Here is a 13,857-nt window from a genome sequence, read left to right as displayed (position 1 = left end):
TTTTCTTTTATATCATCAGAGTTTTAAGTTGTACACACAGAATGGACTCTGGTGCTTTGAGATAAATTTTTTAAAATTCTGCTGTGAATTTTCTTTGTACTTTCATTGTTTCACTATTTGTTGCATTCCAAATTCTTGGTTGCTCCATAATTTTTCTTAAAGTAATCAAACTCAGTAAGTACTTAATTCTTCTATTTTTCCTTTTTTCTTGAATAATAATGGCATTTATGACTATTATTTTTTTTCTCAAAACAGATTTCATTTTATTCCATAGTGGCTGCTAAGATTGTGTTCCCTTTTCTGTCCTTTACTGTATAATCTATTTTCTTTTAGACCCAAGGGTTATATCAAGTAATGTGTATATGTGTGAAAATTTTAAAGATTTTTTTTAGACCTTTTATTATTTATTTTTAATTTGATTGAACTGTGGTTAAGGAATAGTATATGTAATAATTTTGGCCAAGTACATAATCAATTTTTACAAATGTTTCTTGGATATAAGAATAATTTTTTGAGGGTATAAAGATCTAGTATAAATCTATTAAACCAAAAACACTGGTTGTATTTTTCATATATGATCTTATTTTTTATCTGCTAGATTTGTCCAACCATGAAAGAGGTCTCTCAATATCACTGTTTACCAACGTCTCCTTGCTTTTGTAATCATGTTATATCTCCTGTGTACTAAAATTTTATCACAGTGTACTTTTTACCCTAAATTCTACCTCATCTGCTGTTAATACTGCTGTTCCTCCTTTTTGCTTGCCACTGCCACTTCTTTCTTTTTTGGTTTGCATTTGCTTAGTACCTGTCACTTTACTTTCAAGTTTTTTCATATTATTTTATGTTTGTTTCTTATACATACATATAGTTGGATTTTCTGATTTAATCCAATCTGAGAGTCCAAGGGATGGAACAATTTAATTTATTCTATTTAATGAAATGACACTGAATTATACTTGGCTTTATTCCTTCAATTTCATGTCATTTATTATTCAGAAAATTTTCCATGCTATTTACAAAACATACCTTGTTTTACTGTACTGTGCAGATATTGCATATTTTATAAATTAAAGATTTATGGCAACCCTGCATAGATAAAGCCTATTGGCACCATTTTTCCAACATTTGTTTACTTCATGTCTCTTTGCCACATTCTGGTAATTCTTGCAATATTTCAAATTTTTTCATTGTTATTATATTCATTATAGTTATTCATGATCAGTGATCTTTGATATTACTGCTCTAACTCACTCAGGCTCAGGGGATGGTTAGCATTTTTTTTTTTTTTTTTTTAGCAAAAAGGTACTTTTAATTAAGGTATGCACATTATTTTTTTTATGCATAATACTGTTGCAAACATAAGGGACTATTGTGTAAACAACTTTTATATGCACTGGGAAAACAAAAAAATCTGGTGACTCCCTTTTTTGCAATATTCACTTTATTGCCGTGGCTGGAACCAAACCAACAATACCTTCAAGATATACCTGTCTAACCTTTCTCTACTCCATACTACACATGATCATCTTTCCTCAGCTACGTAACTTCTCCTGGTTAAGTAGCATCCTATTATATGGATGTATATACATATCTTTATTTATATATATTTTATATTTACTTTTATTTATTTATTTGGCTGCACCAGGTCTTAATTGTGGCACTTGCGATCTCTGTTGGAGCATGTGGGATGGATCTAGTTCCCTGACAGGGATCAAACCCAGGACCCTGCATTGGGAGCCCAGAGTCTTAGCCACTGGATCACCAAGGAAATCTCGGACATATATTTTTCAGTTGACCAATCCCCTACTAATTAGCTGTCCTCAATTTTGCTAATATAAACACCACCACAGCCCATCTAGTGGCACAAGTTACATGCTCGGAAGTCATCTTTCACAATTCCTCTTCTTCATCCCTCATAACCTACTCATCACCAAGTCCTGTTAATTTATTACTATTTTTTTTATTTTATTTTTAAACTTTACAATATTGTATTGGTTTTGCCAAATATCGAAATGAATCCACCACAGGTATACATGTGTTCCCCATCCTGAACCCTCCTCCCTCCCCATACCATCCCTCTGGGTCGTCCCAGTGCACCAGCCCTCCTGTTAATTTACTTCCTAGGTCACACTCGTATTTGTGTACAACTCCCATCTCTTCTACTACTGTAATTTAAAGTACACTTAATATGCAGTGGTCTCCTACTCACATCAACTTTGCTCCCACATTCATCCATCTTCAGTGCCACTTAGAGCAAAATACAAATTGGATGTCATCACCTAAAACCCTTCAATAGATTCTTACACATTTAGGATAAAATTTAAAATGTAGGCCACAAGGCCCTGCATCTCTGAATCAGATTCACTTCATGACACTCTCTTCTTTAGTCTCTGCGTTCCGGCTATTCTTTCTTCTCCCATGCTTCTACCAGCATAATAGCACTACTGATGATGCCTTGTACAAAAAACTACCTAGCAATGTTCAATCAGCTGTTTGTACTTTGCAAAAATAGTTTACACCCATAATTACTGAAGACTTAATATCAAAAATAGAACATAAATAGGCTTTTAAAATAATGTTTCTGACACAGTCAATGAATAAAGAGAGATATTAAGGTTGGAAAGAACCTTAGGGATTGCTTTATCATTTTGTTTTTATAAATAAGCAATCTGAAGCCCAAATTAACCTTATCTAAGTTGGACAGCCAGCTAATAACAGTGTCAGAACCTTTAACTTCCAATCCAGTGCTCTATGTTCTAGCAGATTCCAATCAACTGGATAGATTCAGAAATTTTACTAGTGTCTTGTCCTTCAAACAAAAAGATTTAAAAGATATAATAAAAAGCAACTTTAAGTTAATGGGCCTGTTTCTACTATATATCATACTGGCAGTAAAGACAGCTTCATCTGCACTTCAAATTTAGAATAAAAAAGAAATAAAGCAAATACCTTTTTAGTCCATCTTTTTACTCCATTATATCCTTTGGTAACCAGCTGTCTATGAAAAAAGCTGTTGAAGAAGTGAACCTAGAAAGACATCAAATACAAGCACTCAAGATTATATAGGCTGTGTCAGGACTTAAAAGGGAAATTTAAAAATTCCTGAATGTAAGACAGACCGAAAAATGAGGAAAACTTTTTTCTTAAAAATAATGACAAAAACATACATTACAGCAGTTTACAGAAGACTATTTCAAATTTTCATTAGAATGACCTTACAGATGTGGTCTCTTATCAGAACTGGACTGGGGCAATAAACAGATGACCTGAATCCAATCAAGTAAAGAAACAATCTGATAAATCTTGTCAAATCAGGTGATAAAGTTGAAAGAATAAGGTAACAGTTACCTTGAACTCAAGGGATGGGAAGTACAAAACTAATCCCATTTGAGGAATGTGGATTTGGAGACTTCTATAGTCATCTCTTCAAGAAAATCAGAGATACCAAAGGAACATTTCATGCAAAGATGGGCTCGATAAAGGATAGAAATGGTATGGACCTAACAGAAGCAGAAGATATTAAGAAGAGATGGCAAGAATACACAGAAGAACTGTACAAAAAAAGATCTTCACGACCCAGATAATCACAATGGTGTGATCACTCACCTAGAGCCAGACATCCTGGAATGTGAAGTCAAGTGGGCCTTAGAAAGCATCACTATGAACAAAGCCAGTGGAGGTGATGGAATTCCAGTTGAGCTATTTCAAATCTTGAAAGATGATGCTGTGAAAGTGCTGCACTCAATATGCCAGCAAATTTGGAAAACTCAGCATTGGTCACAGGACTGGAAAACATCAGTTTTCATTCCAATCCCAAAGAAAGGCAATGCCAAAGAATGCTCAAACTACTGCACAATTGCACTCATCTCACACGCTAGTAAAGTAATGCTCAAAATTCTCCAAGCCAGGCTTCAACAATACATGAACCGTGACCTTCCAAGTTCAAACCAGTTCAAGCTGGTTTTAGAAAAGGCAGAAGAACCAGAGATCAAATTGCCAACATCTGCTGGATCATAGAAAAAGGAAGAGAGTTCCAGAAAAACATCTATTTCTGCTTTATTGATAATGCCAAAGCCTTTGACTGTATGGATCACAATAAACTGTGGAAAATTCTGAAAGAGATGGGAATACCAGACCACCTGACCGGCCTCTTCAGAAACCTATATGCAGGTCAGGAAGCAACAGTTGGAACTGGACATGGAACAACAGACTGGTTCCAAATAGGAAAAGGAGTACATCAAGGCTGTATATTGTCACCCTGTTTATTTAACTTCTATGCAGAGTACATCATGAGAAAGGCTGGGCTGAAAGAAGCACAAGCTGGAATCAAGATTGCCAGGAGAAATATCAACAACCTCAGATATGCAGATGACACCACCCTTATGGCAGAAAGTGAAGAGGAACTAAAGAGCCTCTTGATGAAGGTGAGAGAGGAGAGTGAAAAAGTTGGCTTAAAACTCAACATTCAGAAAACGAAGATCATGGCATCTGGTCCCATCACTTCATGGGAAATAGATGGGGAAACAGTGGAAACAGTGGCAGACTTTATTTTTTTGGGCTCCAAAATCACTGCAGATGGTGATTGCAGCCATGAAATTAAAAGACGCTTACTCCTTGGAAGGAAAGTTATGAACCTAGATAGCATACTGCAAAGCAGAGACATTACTTTGCCAACAAAGGTCCATCTAGTCAAGGCTATGGTTTTTCCAATGGTCATGTATGGATGTGAGAGTTGGACTGTGAAGAAAGCTGAGTGCTAAAGAATTGATGCTTTGAACTGTGGTGTTGGAGAAGACTCTTGAGAGTCCCTTGGACTGCACAGAGATCCAACCAGTCCATTCTAAAGGAGATCAGTCCTGGGTGTTCTTTGGAAGGACTGATGCTAAAGCTGAAACTCCAATACTTTGGCCACCTCGTGCGAAGAGTTGACTCCTTGGAAAAGACCCTGATGCTGGGAGGGATTGGGGGCAGGAGGAGAAGGGGATGACAGAGGATGAGATGGCTGGATGGCATCACCAACTCGATGGACATGAGTTTGGATGAACTCCGGGAGTTGGTGATGGACAGGGAGGCCTGGCGTGCTGCAATTCATGGGGTCACAAAGAGTCAGACACGACTGAGCGACTGAACTGATAGTCATGAAAGTGTCTTAGTCGTGTCGGACTCTTTGGGACCCCATGGACTTTCCATGGAATTCTCTAGGCCAGAAGTCTGGAGTGGGTAGCCTGCCCTTCTCCAGGGGATCTTCCCGACCCAGGAATTGAAGCAGGGTCTCCTGCATTGCAGGTGGATTCTTTACCAACTGAGCTATCAGGGAAGCCCAGTAGTAACTATAAAAAGGTCACTGCTAACACTGAAAAAACTAGTCATATGGCGCATCATGTTCTGCATCCTTGGCCTTTTCAAAATTCTGGCTTATAAATGACTGTCAGCTCACCAGAGAGAGTAAACATACTATGGTCTTCTAGCGTTTACTCAGTAACTTTGACTCACTTGAGATAAAACTGCTCGTTAGTGCTGAGGTTCTCAGGATGTGGCCATCAGACCAGCAGTGTAAGTATCACCTGGGAACTTGTTAAAATACAAATTCTCAGGCCCCACTCAAGGCTTAATAAAGCAGAAACTATGAGAGTGGGCTCAGCAATCTGGTATCTGAGGATTCTGATGCACATCTGTCTTGAGAACCCTGGAGCCTTCAGTTCAGTTCAGTCGCTCAGTCGTGTCCGACTCTTTGCGACCCCATGAATCACAGCACGCCAGGCCTCCCTGTCCATCACCAACTCCTGGAGTTCACTCAGACTCACGTCCATCAAGTCAGTGATGCCATCCAGCCATCTCATCCTCTGTCGTCCCCTTCTCCTCTTGCCCCCAATCCCTCCCAGCATCAGAATCTTTTCCAATGAGTCAACTCTTCCCATGAGGTGGCCAAAGTACTGGAGGTTCAGCTTTAGTATCATTTCTTCCAAAGAAATCCCAGGGCTGATCTCCTTCAGAATGGACTGGTTGGATCTCTGTGCAGTCCAAGGGACTCTCAAGAGTCTTCTCCAACATCACAGTTCAAAAGCATCAATTCTTCGGCACTCAGCTTTCTTCACAGTCCAACTCTCACATCCATACATGACCATTGGAAAAACCATAGCCTTGACTAGATGGACCTTTGTTGGCAAAGTAATGTCTCTGCTTTGCAGTATGCTATCTAGGTTGGTCATAACTTTTCTTCCAAGGAGTAAGCGTCTTTTAATTTCATGGCTGCAATCACCATCTGCAGTGATTTTGGAGCCCAAAAGAATAAAGTCTGACACTGTTTCCACTGTTTCCCCATCTATTTCCCATGAAGTGATGGGACCAGATGCCATGATCTTCGTTTTCTGAATGTTGAGTTTTAAGCCAACTTTTTCACTCTTCTCTTTCACCTTCATCAAGAGGCTTTTGAGTTCCTCTTCACTTTCTGCCATAAGGGTGGTGTCATCTGCATATCTGAGGTTATTGATATTTCTCCCGGCAATCTTGATTCCAGCTTGTGCTTCTTTCAGCCCAGCCTTTCTCATGATGTACTCTGCATAGAAGTTAAATAAGCAGGGTGACAATATACAGCCTTGATGTACTCCTTTTCCTATTTGGAACCAGTCTGTTGTTCCATGTCCAGTTCCAACTGTTGCTTCCTGACCTGCATATAGGTTTCTGAAGAGGCCGGTCAGGTGGTCTGGTATTCCCATCTCTTTCAGAATTTTCCACAGTTTATTGTGATCCATACAGTCAAAGGCTTTGGCATTATCAATAAAGCAGAAATAGATGTTTTTCTGGAACTCTCTTGCTTTTTCAATGATCCAGCGGATGTTGGCAATTTGATCTCTGGTTCCTCTGCCTTTTCTAAAACCAGCTTGAACATCTGGAAGTTCATGGTTCACGTATTGCCGAAGCCTGGCTTGGAGAATTTTGAGCATTACTTTACTAGCGTGTGAGATGAGTGCAATTGTGCAGTAGTTTGAGCATTCTTTGGCATTGCCTTTCTTTGGGATTGGAATGAAAACTGACCTTTTCCAGTCCTGTGGACACTGCTGAGTTTTCCAAATTTGCTGGCCTATTGAGTGCAGCACTTTCACAGCATCATCTTCCAGGATTTGAAATAGCTCAACTGGAATTCCATCACCTCCACTGGCTTTGTTTGTAGTGGTGCCTTCTAAGGCCCACTTGACTTCACATTCCAGGATGTCTGGCTCTAGGTGAGTGATCACACCATCGTGATTATCTGGATGGTATCCATAAAAATGCTTATAGCCTTAGCCTTAGGTATCCATAAAAATGCTTATAGTAGCCATCTCTAGGCATTGATTCTGAAACTTTTGAGTGCATCAGAATCTGAAGGGCTTATTAAAACAGATTGCTAGGACCTGCTCTCCAGTTTCAGACTTACCAGAAATTTTGGATGGATCCAAAAATTTGTGCTTCTAGTAAATTCTCACATGATGCTGATGCTGCTGGTTTGGGGACCATACTTTGAGAACCACTTTCAATTAGTTCAGTCACTCTGTCATGTCCAACTCTTTGCGACCCCAGGGACTGCAGCATGCCAGGCTTCCCTGTCCATCACCAGCTCCCGGAGCTTGCTCAAACTCATGTCCATCGAGTCAGTGATGCCATCCAACATCTCATCCTCTGTCGTCCCTTTCTCCTCCTGCCTTCAATCTTTCCCAGCATCAGGACCTTTTCCAATGAGTCAGTTCTTCACATCAGGTGGTCAAAGTATTGCAGTTTCAGCTTCAGCATCAGTCCTTCCAATGAGTATTCAGCACTGATTTCCTTTATGATGGACTGGTTTGATCTCCTTGAAATCCAAGGGACTCTCAATAATCTTCTCCAACACCACAGTTCAAAGCATCAATTCTTCAGCACTCAGTTTTCATTATGGTCCGACTCTCACATCCATATATGACTGTGGAAAAACCATTAGCTTTGACTAGATGGACTTTTGTTGGCAAAGTAATGTCTCTGCTTTTTAATATGCTGTATAGGTTAGTCATAGCTTTTCTTCCAAGGAGCAAGTTTCTTTTAATTTTATGGCTGCAGTCACCATCTGCAGTGATTTTGGAGCCCCCACAAAATAAAGTCTGTCGCTGTTTCCATTGTTTCCCCATCTATTTGCCGTGAAGTGATGGGCCTGGATGCCATGATCTTCCTTTTTTGAATGCTGAGTTTTAAGTCAACTTTTTCACTATCCTCTTTCACTTTCATCAAGAGACTCTCTAGTTCTTCTTCACTTTCTGCCGTAAGGGTGGTGTCATCTGCATATCTGAGGTTATTGATGTTCTTCCGGCAATCTTCATTCTAGCTTGTGTTTCATCCAGCCCGGCCTTTTGCATGATGTACTCTGCTCTCTAATGTAAATAAGCAGGGTGACAATATACAGCCTTGAGGTACTCCTTTCCTGATTTGGAACCAGTCTGTTGTTCCATGTCTGGTTCTAACTGATGCTTCTTGACCTGCATACAGATTTCTTAGGAGGCAAGTAAGGTGGTCTGGTATTCCCATCCCTTTAAGAATTTTCCATAGCTTGTTATGATCCACACAGTCAAAGGCTTTGGCATAGTCAATAAAGCAGAGGTAGATGTTTTTCTGGGATTCTCTTGCTTTTTGATCGTCCAGAGGATGTTTGCAATTTGATCTCTGGTTCTTCTGCCTTTTCTAAATCCAGATTGAATATCTGAACTTCACATACTGTTGAAGCCTGGCTTGGAGAATTTGGGGCATTACTTTGCTAGCATGTGAGATGAATGCAATTGTGCAGTAGTTTGAACATTCTTTGGCATTGCCCTTTTGTGGGACTGGAATGAAAACTGACCTTTTCTAGTCCTGTGGCCACTGATGAGTTTTCCAAATTTGCTTCCATATTGAGTGCAGCACTTTCACAGCGTCATCTTTTAGGATTTGAAATTGAAGTTCAGCCGGAATTCCATCACCTCCACTAGCTTTGTTGTAGTGATGCTTCCTAAGACCCACTTGACTTCCCACTTGAAGTGACTTCCCACTTGAAGGCCCACTTGAGCCAGGATGTCTGGCTCTAGGTGAGTGATCACATCATCGTGGTGGTTATCTGGGTCTTGAAGAACTTTTTTGTATCGTTCTGTGTATTCTTGCCACCTCTTCTTAATATCTTCTGCTTCTGTTAGGTCCATACCATTTCTGTCCTTTATTGTGTCCATTTTTGCATGAAATGTTCCCTTGGTATCTCTAATTTTCTTCAAGAGATCTCTAGTTTTTCCCATTCTATTTTTTTCCACTATTTCTTTGCACTGATCTCTGAGGAAGGCTTTCTTATCTCTCCTTGGAAGAGAGATAAGAACTCTCTTTGGAGAGAGAGTTGTAACTCTGCATTCAGGTCTTTGGAACTCTGCATTCAAATGGGTATATCTTTCTTCTTCTTCTTTGCCTTTAGCTTCTCTTCTTTTTTCAGCTATTTGTAAGTCCTCCTCAGACAGCCAATTTGCCTTTTTGCATTTCTTTTTTTTGGGGATGGTCTTGAACACTGCCTCCTGTACAATGTCACAAACCTCTGTCCATAGTTCTTCAGGCACACTATCAGATCTAATCCTTCGAATCTATTTGTTACTTCCACTGTATAATTGTTAAGGGATTTGATTTAGGTCATACCTGAACGGTCTAGTGGTTTTCCCTACTTTTTTCAAAAATCTGCATTTCTAGTAAATTCCCACGTGATGCTGATGCTGCTGGTTTGGCGACCATACTTTGAGAACCACTTTCAGTTGTGTCTTTTTTTATACCGTGAAGGTTTAGAATTAAATGCAGTGGTGATAAAGGGAAATTGTAGTTTTGAAATGAATACTTTTATGTTAAAAATCATCTGTATGTTTAGATTTACACTTTGATTAAGAGAATTTGACAAAATAGAGAATCTGACAGATTAGCTTCATGATTCCAATTTAAAATGTTTAATCAATGTTTTATTTTAAGTGGAGAGTTATGACATTTTGTCTCTATTAATAAAGTGTTGGAATCTGAGATTCCTTATATTTACCTGTTTAAATTATTAGACTTATGAAAGTTCATGAAGTACTTAAAAAGGTTTTGCTTTACTGGAAAGGTTTTGCTTGTTGAAATTAATGGCTACCAATCAGGCAATCAGTATTCAGAAACAAAATATATTAAATAAAAAAAAATAGCTTTTTGATATGTAACTAAGCTCTTGAGGGAATTTTAGAGTTTACTGGGGGTTAGTTTGTATTTAAACTGAGTATCAAAGATTAATCCAAGAAAAAGTGAAGATGAACACACTTTACTACATTTTTTAAGAGAATAAGACATTAAGTTAAAAAAATTCTTTAAGTTAAATTTAAATGCTTAAAGTGAACAGTCCTTTTTGTGCATGTTAAAAAAAAAAAGCCTCCCCAAGATATCAAAAATATCAAAAATACACCCACTCTGAAATAAATAAGCAGGAAAACACTGGCATGACTTTATGCTCACATGATTTTATAGAACTTATGCCCAATTCTAGCACATGATCAAGACAAACATCTTTTTAAAAAATCTAAGAAATATCAAATAATTACAATTTTTTAAAAAAGAAAAGCTTCTTTCTTTAAAAGAAAAAGCTTTCTTTCTTCTTTTTACATAGGACCCTCTCTCCTGTAGAAAAAGTTTTCACTTACTTTGTCTGGGACTGCATCCATTATCAGCTCACCATACATATTTATGACCTATAAAAAGTCAATATAAAACCCATTAACCCCACATACAATTCAGAACATCCACTCAGAAGGAATAACATAGCTACTGCTAATAGTAATCAAACCTTTCTAATACTGGGTGAGTGAGCAGTCACTTCAGTAAGGAATGAGGAATACTTGATTCCAAAAGATAATTGTGAGGTCAACCCAGATGTTGCATTTTACACTTCATTGTCCAACATCCTCTGCAGCTTTTCTATGGTGAGAATATACAATACACTCACCTGGTCATTCAGCCAATTCTGACCATCCAGGGTTGCTAGATCATCCATATCCAGCATGTGCTTATTGTAGAAGATGCGGAAGTTGCATTTTTGATGTCTGGCCCGATAGTTTGTTATTTCCCTATTGATAAATGGTTTTCTGAAACAGAAATATTTTGAAAGTAAAACAACAAAAGTTTAACTCAGTTTATTGTTAAGTATCAGGTTTTTTTTTTTTAATCAAGAGAAAAGTCCTATAAGCCAATAATTTTCTTTTCAAGGACTTAACTTAAGCATCATCGACAAACCTATTAGAAAAGTCTTCATTAAAGACATCTTTTAATCTTCCAAGGACATCTTTTTCACTGAGTGGGACCAAACTGCCATACTTCTTCATAACCTCATCTAGGAATCCTTAAATAAAGGAAGAAAGAAAAGATAAGATGGAAAGAGCCGTTTTCAGCAAAGTCATTGTCCCAATACTTAACCTATACCCAACATATAACATATGTTTAAATTACATTACTAAATGTATTATGCTAAAAATAAATCTTTTAAAAGATAAGGTATCATTTCACATTGGATTGCTAGAAAGAGAATAGCTAGCTGAAATTATAAAGATTGACATTTTTCAGTACCTTAACCTTGGAGAAGAATCCAATTTCCTAAAGGTAAAATCTAAAAGGTTTAATCACCTGGTTAAATGTGTCTATCACGTTTGGTAACTGAAGAAATTATCTTCTTAAAATTCACAATTAGAGGGAATTGTTGAGATCACTGTCAGTTGTATTTACTATTTGATAAAGGTATGAAATTTCACATCTCAAAAGAGGACAAATTCTAAGGCATTTTTAATATCATACAATTTGATAGTTATTATACAAGCTGGAATCAAGATTGCCAGGAGAAATATCAATAACCTCAGATATGCAGATGACACCAACCTTATGGCAGAAAGTGAAGAGGAACTAAAGAGCCTCTTGATGAAAGTGAAAGAGGAGAGTGAAAAAGTTGGTGTAAAGCTCAACATTCAGAAAACGATCATGGCATCTGGTCCCATCATTTCATGGGAAATAGATGAGGAAACAGTGGAAACAGTGTCAGACTTTATTTTTTTGGGCTCCAAAATCACTGCAGATGGTGACTGCAGCCATGAAATTAAAAGACACTTACTCCTTGGAAGGAAAGTTATGACCAACCTAGATAGCATATTCAAAAGCAGAGACATTACTTTGCCAACAAAGGTCCATCTAGTCAAGGCTATGGTTTTTCCAGTGGTCATGTATGGATGTGAGAGTTGGACTGTGAAGAAAGCTGAGTGCTAAAGAATTGATGCTTTGAACTATGGTGTTGGAGAAGACTCTTCAGAGTCCCTTGGACTGCAAGGAGATCCAACCAGTCCATTCTAAAGGAGATCAGTCCTGGGTGTTTTTTGGAAGGACTGATGCTAAAGCTGAACCTCCAATACTTTGGCCACCTCATGCGAAGAGTTGACTCCTTGGAAAAGACCCTGATGCTGGGAGGGATTGGGGGCAGGAGGAGAAGGGGATGACAGAGGATGAGATGGCTGGATGGCATCACTGACTCGATGGATATGAGTTTGGATGAACTCCGGGAGTTGGTGATGGACAGGGAGGCCTGGCATGCTGCGATTCATGGGGTCGCAAAGAGTTGGACACAACTGAGTGAACTGAACTGAACTGAATACTTATGATACTGCATAACTCTATGAGATGAGCTTAACTGGATAATAGCTGGTGAGGAACATTTTAAAAGAGGAAACAGAATTAAAGGATGACTTCTTAGCCAGATATAGGCTAGTCTTTACACCAATTTAAGTAACATGTATATGCATTTTAATGGCTTCCAAGAGGATCCACTGAAGAAATATACCTAAAAATATCCTAGGAAGTAAAACCAGGATATTATTTCTAAGTAACTTCAAAGAAGCTGAGAGAAGGCTTAGAGGCTCACGAAAAGCAGATATGACTTAGGCTGTTCATTGATGCTGAGTGGGGAAGAGCAACAGTCTGCTGATCATCAGTCTGACACTTAGGTCCACTGTGTTTAGATAGAAAAAGTGAGGACTGTTAGTCACTTATTTTACCCAGTCCTCTTTCTGACTTTAAGAAGGGCCTCTGTTAAGCATCAATATAAAATGGACAGGAATGATTACCAAAGTCTGTTCTAGGCAGGGAGTGTTTTGTATGGGGCAGGAGCAGACAAAGGTGTGGAAAACTTACTTTCCTCCTTTTACTCTCCCACCAGAGGCTCCCAATTTGAAAGGCTTAAGATAAGACTATAGTAAGAAGAGTTGCTTGCCTATGTCTGGTTCTGGTCTAGGATTCAGCCACACAGAAGAGAAAGGGAGTTCCGTGTTCCAGTTTAGTCAGAGCAGGAAATGAAAATTTGGGGCTTCTAAACTAGGAATTCATTCAGCCTTAAGTTTGCCAATAAGATCTAGTAGGCACCATTCATATAAGCTGTGTGCTGTGCTCAGTCGTGTCCAACTGTCTGCAACCCCATGGACTGCAGCCTGCCCAGCTTCTCTGTCCATGGGGATTCTCTAGGCAAAAATACTGGAATGGGTTGCCATCCCCTCCTCCAGGGGATCTTCCCGACCCAGGGATTAAATGGGATCAAACCCAGGTCTCCCGCTTTACAGGTGGATTCTTTATCAACTGAGCTACCAGAGAAGCCTGGTAAGTTTGCCTATTAGTTCAGTTCAGTTCAGTTCAGTCGCTCAGTTGTGTCCAATTCTTAGAGTGTTTACTATATCTTATAGTTGTCTAAGCACAATCTTGTCTCTACATGGGATAATGGACACAAACAAAAGATAAAAATTCCCAATATTTGAGAAACTGCATTTAAGGAACGAATTTTATACAAAAATATTGCCCCTAGTA

General features: G+C 38.7%; 1 protein-coding gene across 2 annotated transcripts in view; it reads right to left on the bottom strand.

The window, feature by feature from the left end:
* The window catches only part of SENP5 (SUMO specific peptidase 5), a 47,685-nt gene that overhangs the window by 12,777 nt on the left and 21,051 nt on the right, over positions 1-13,857 (bottom strand). For both annotated transcript variants that reach the window (XM_027537441.1, XM_027537432.1), the window contains exons 3-6: positions 11,260-11,365; positions 10,973-11,111; positions 10,671-10,718; positions 2,953-3,030 (exon numbers count right to left, since the gene is read on the bottom strand). In XM_027537441.1, coding sequence (XP_027393242.1) covers positions 2,953-3,030; positions 10,671-10,718; positions 10,973-11,111; positions 11,260-11,365 — 371 coding nt within the window. The remainder of the gene's footprint in view (positions 1-2,952; positions 3,031-10,670; positions 10,719-10,972; positions 11,112-11,259; positions 11,366-13,857) is intronic.

The sequence above is a fragment of the Bos indicus x Bos taurus genome, chromosome 1 (genome assembly GCF_003369695.1).
Source record: "Bos indicus x Bos taurus breed Angus x Brahman F1 hybrid chromosome 1, Bos_hybrid_MaternalHap_v2.0, whole genome shotgun sequence".
NCBI lineage: Eukaryota > Metazoa > Chordata > Mammalia > Artiodactyla > Bovidae > Bos > Bos indicus x Bos taurus.
Note: the sequence above shows the minus strand (reverse complement) of the source record. Positions and strands in the feature narration are given on the sequence as shown.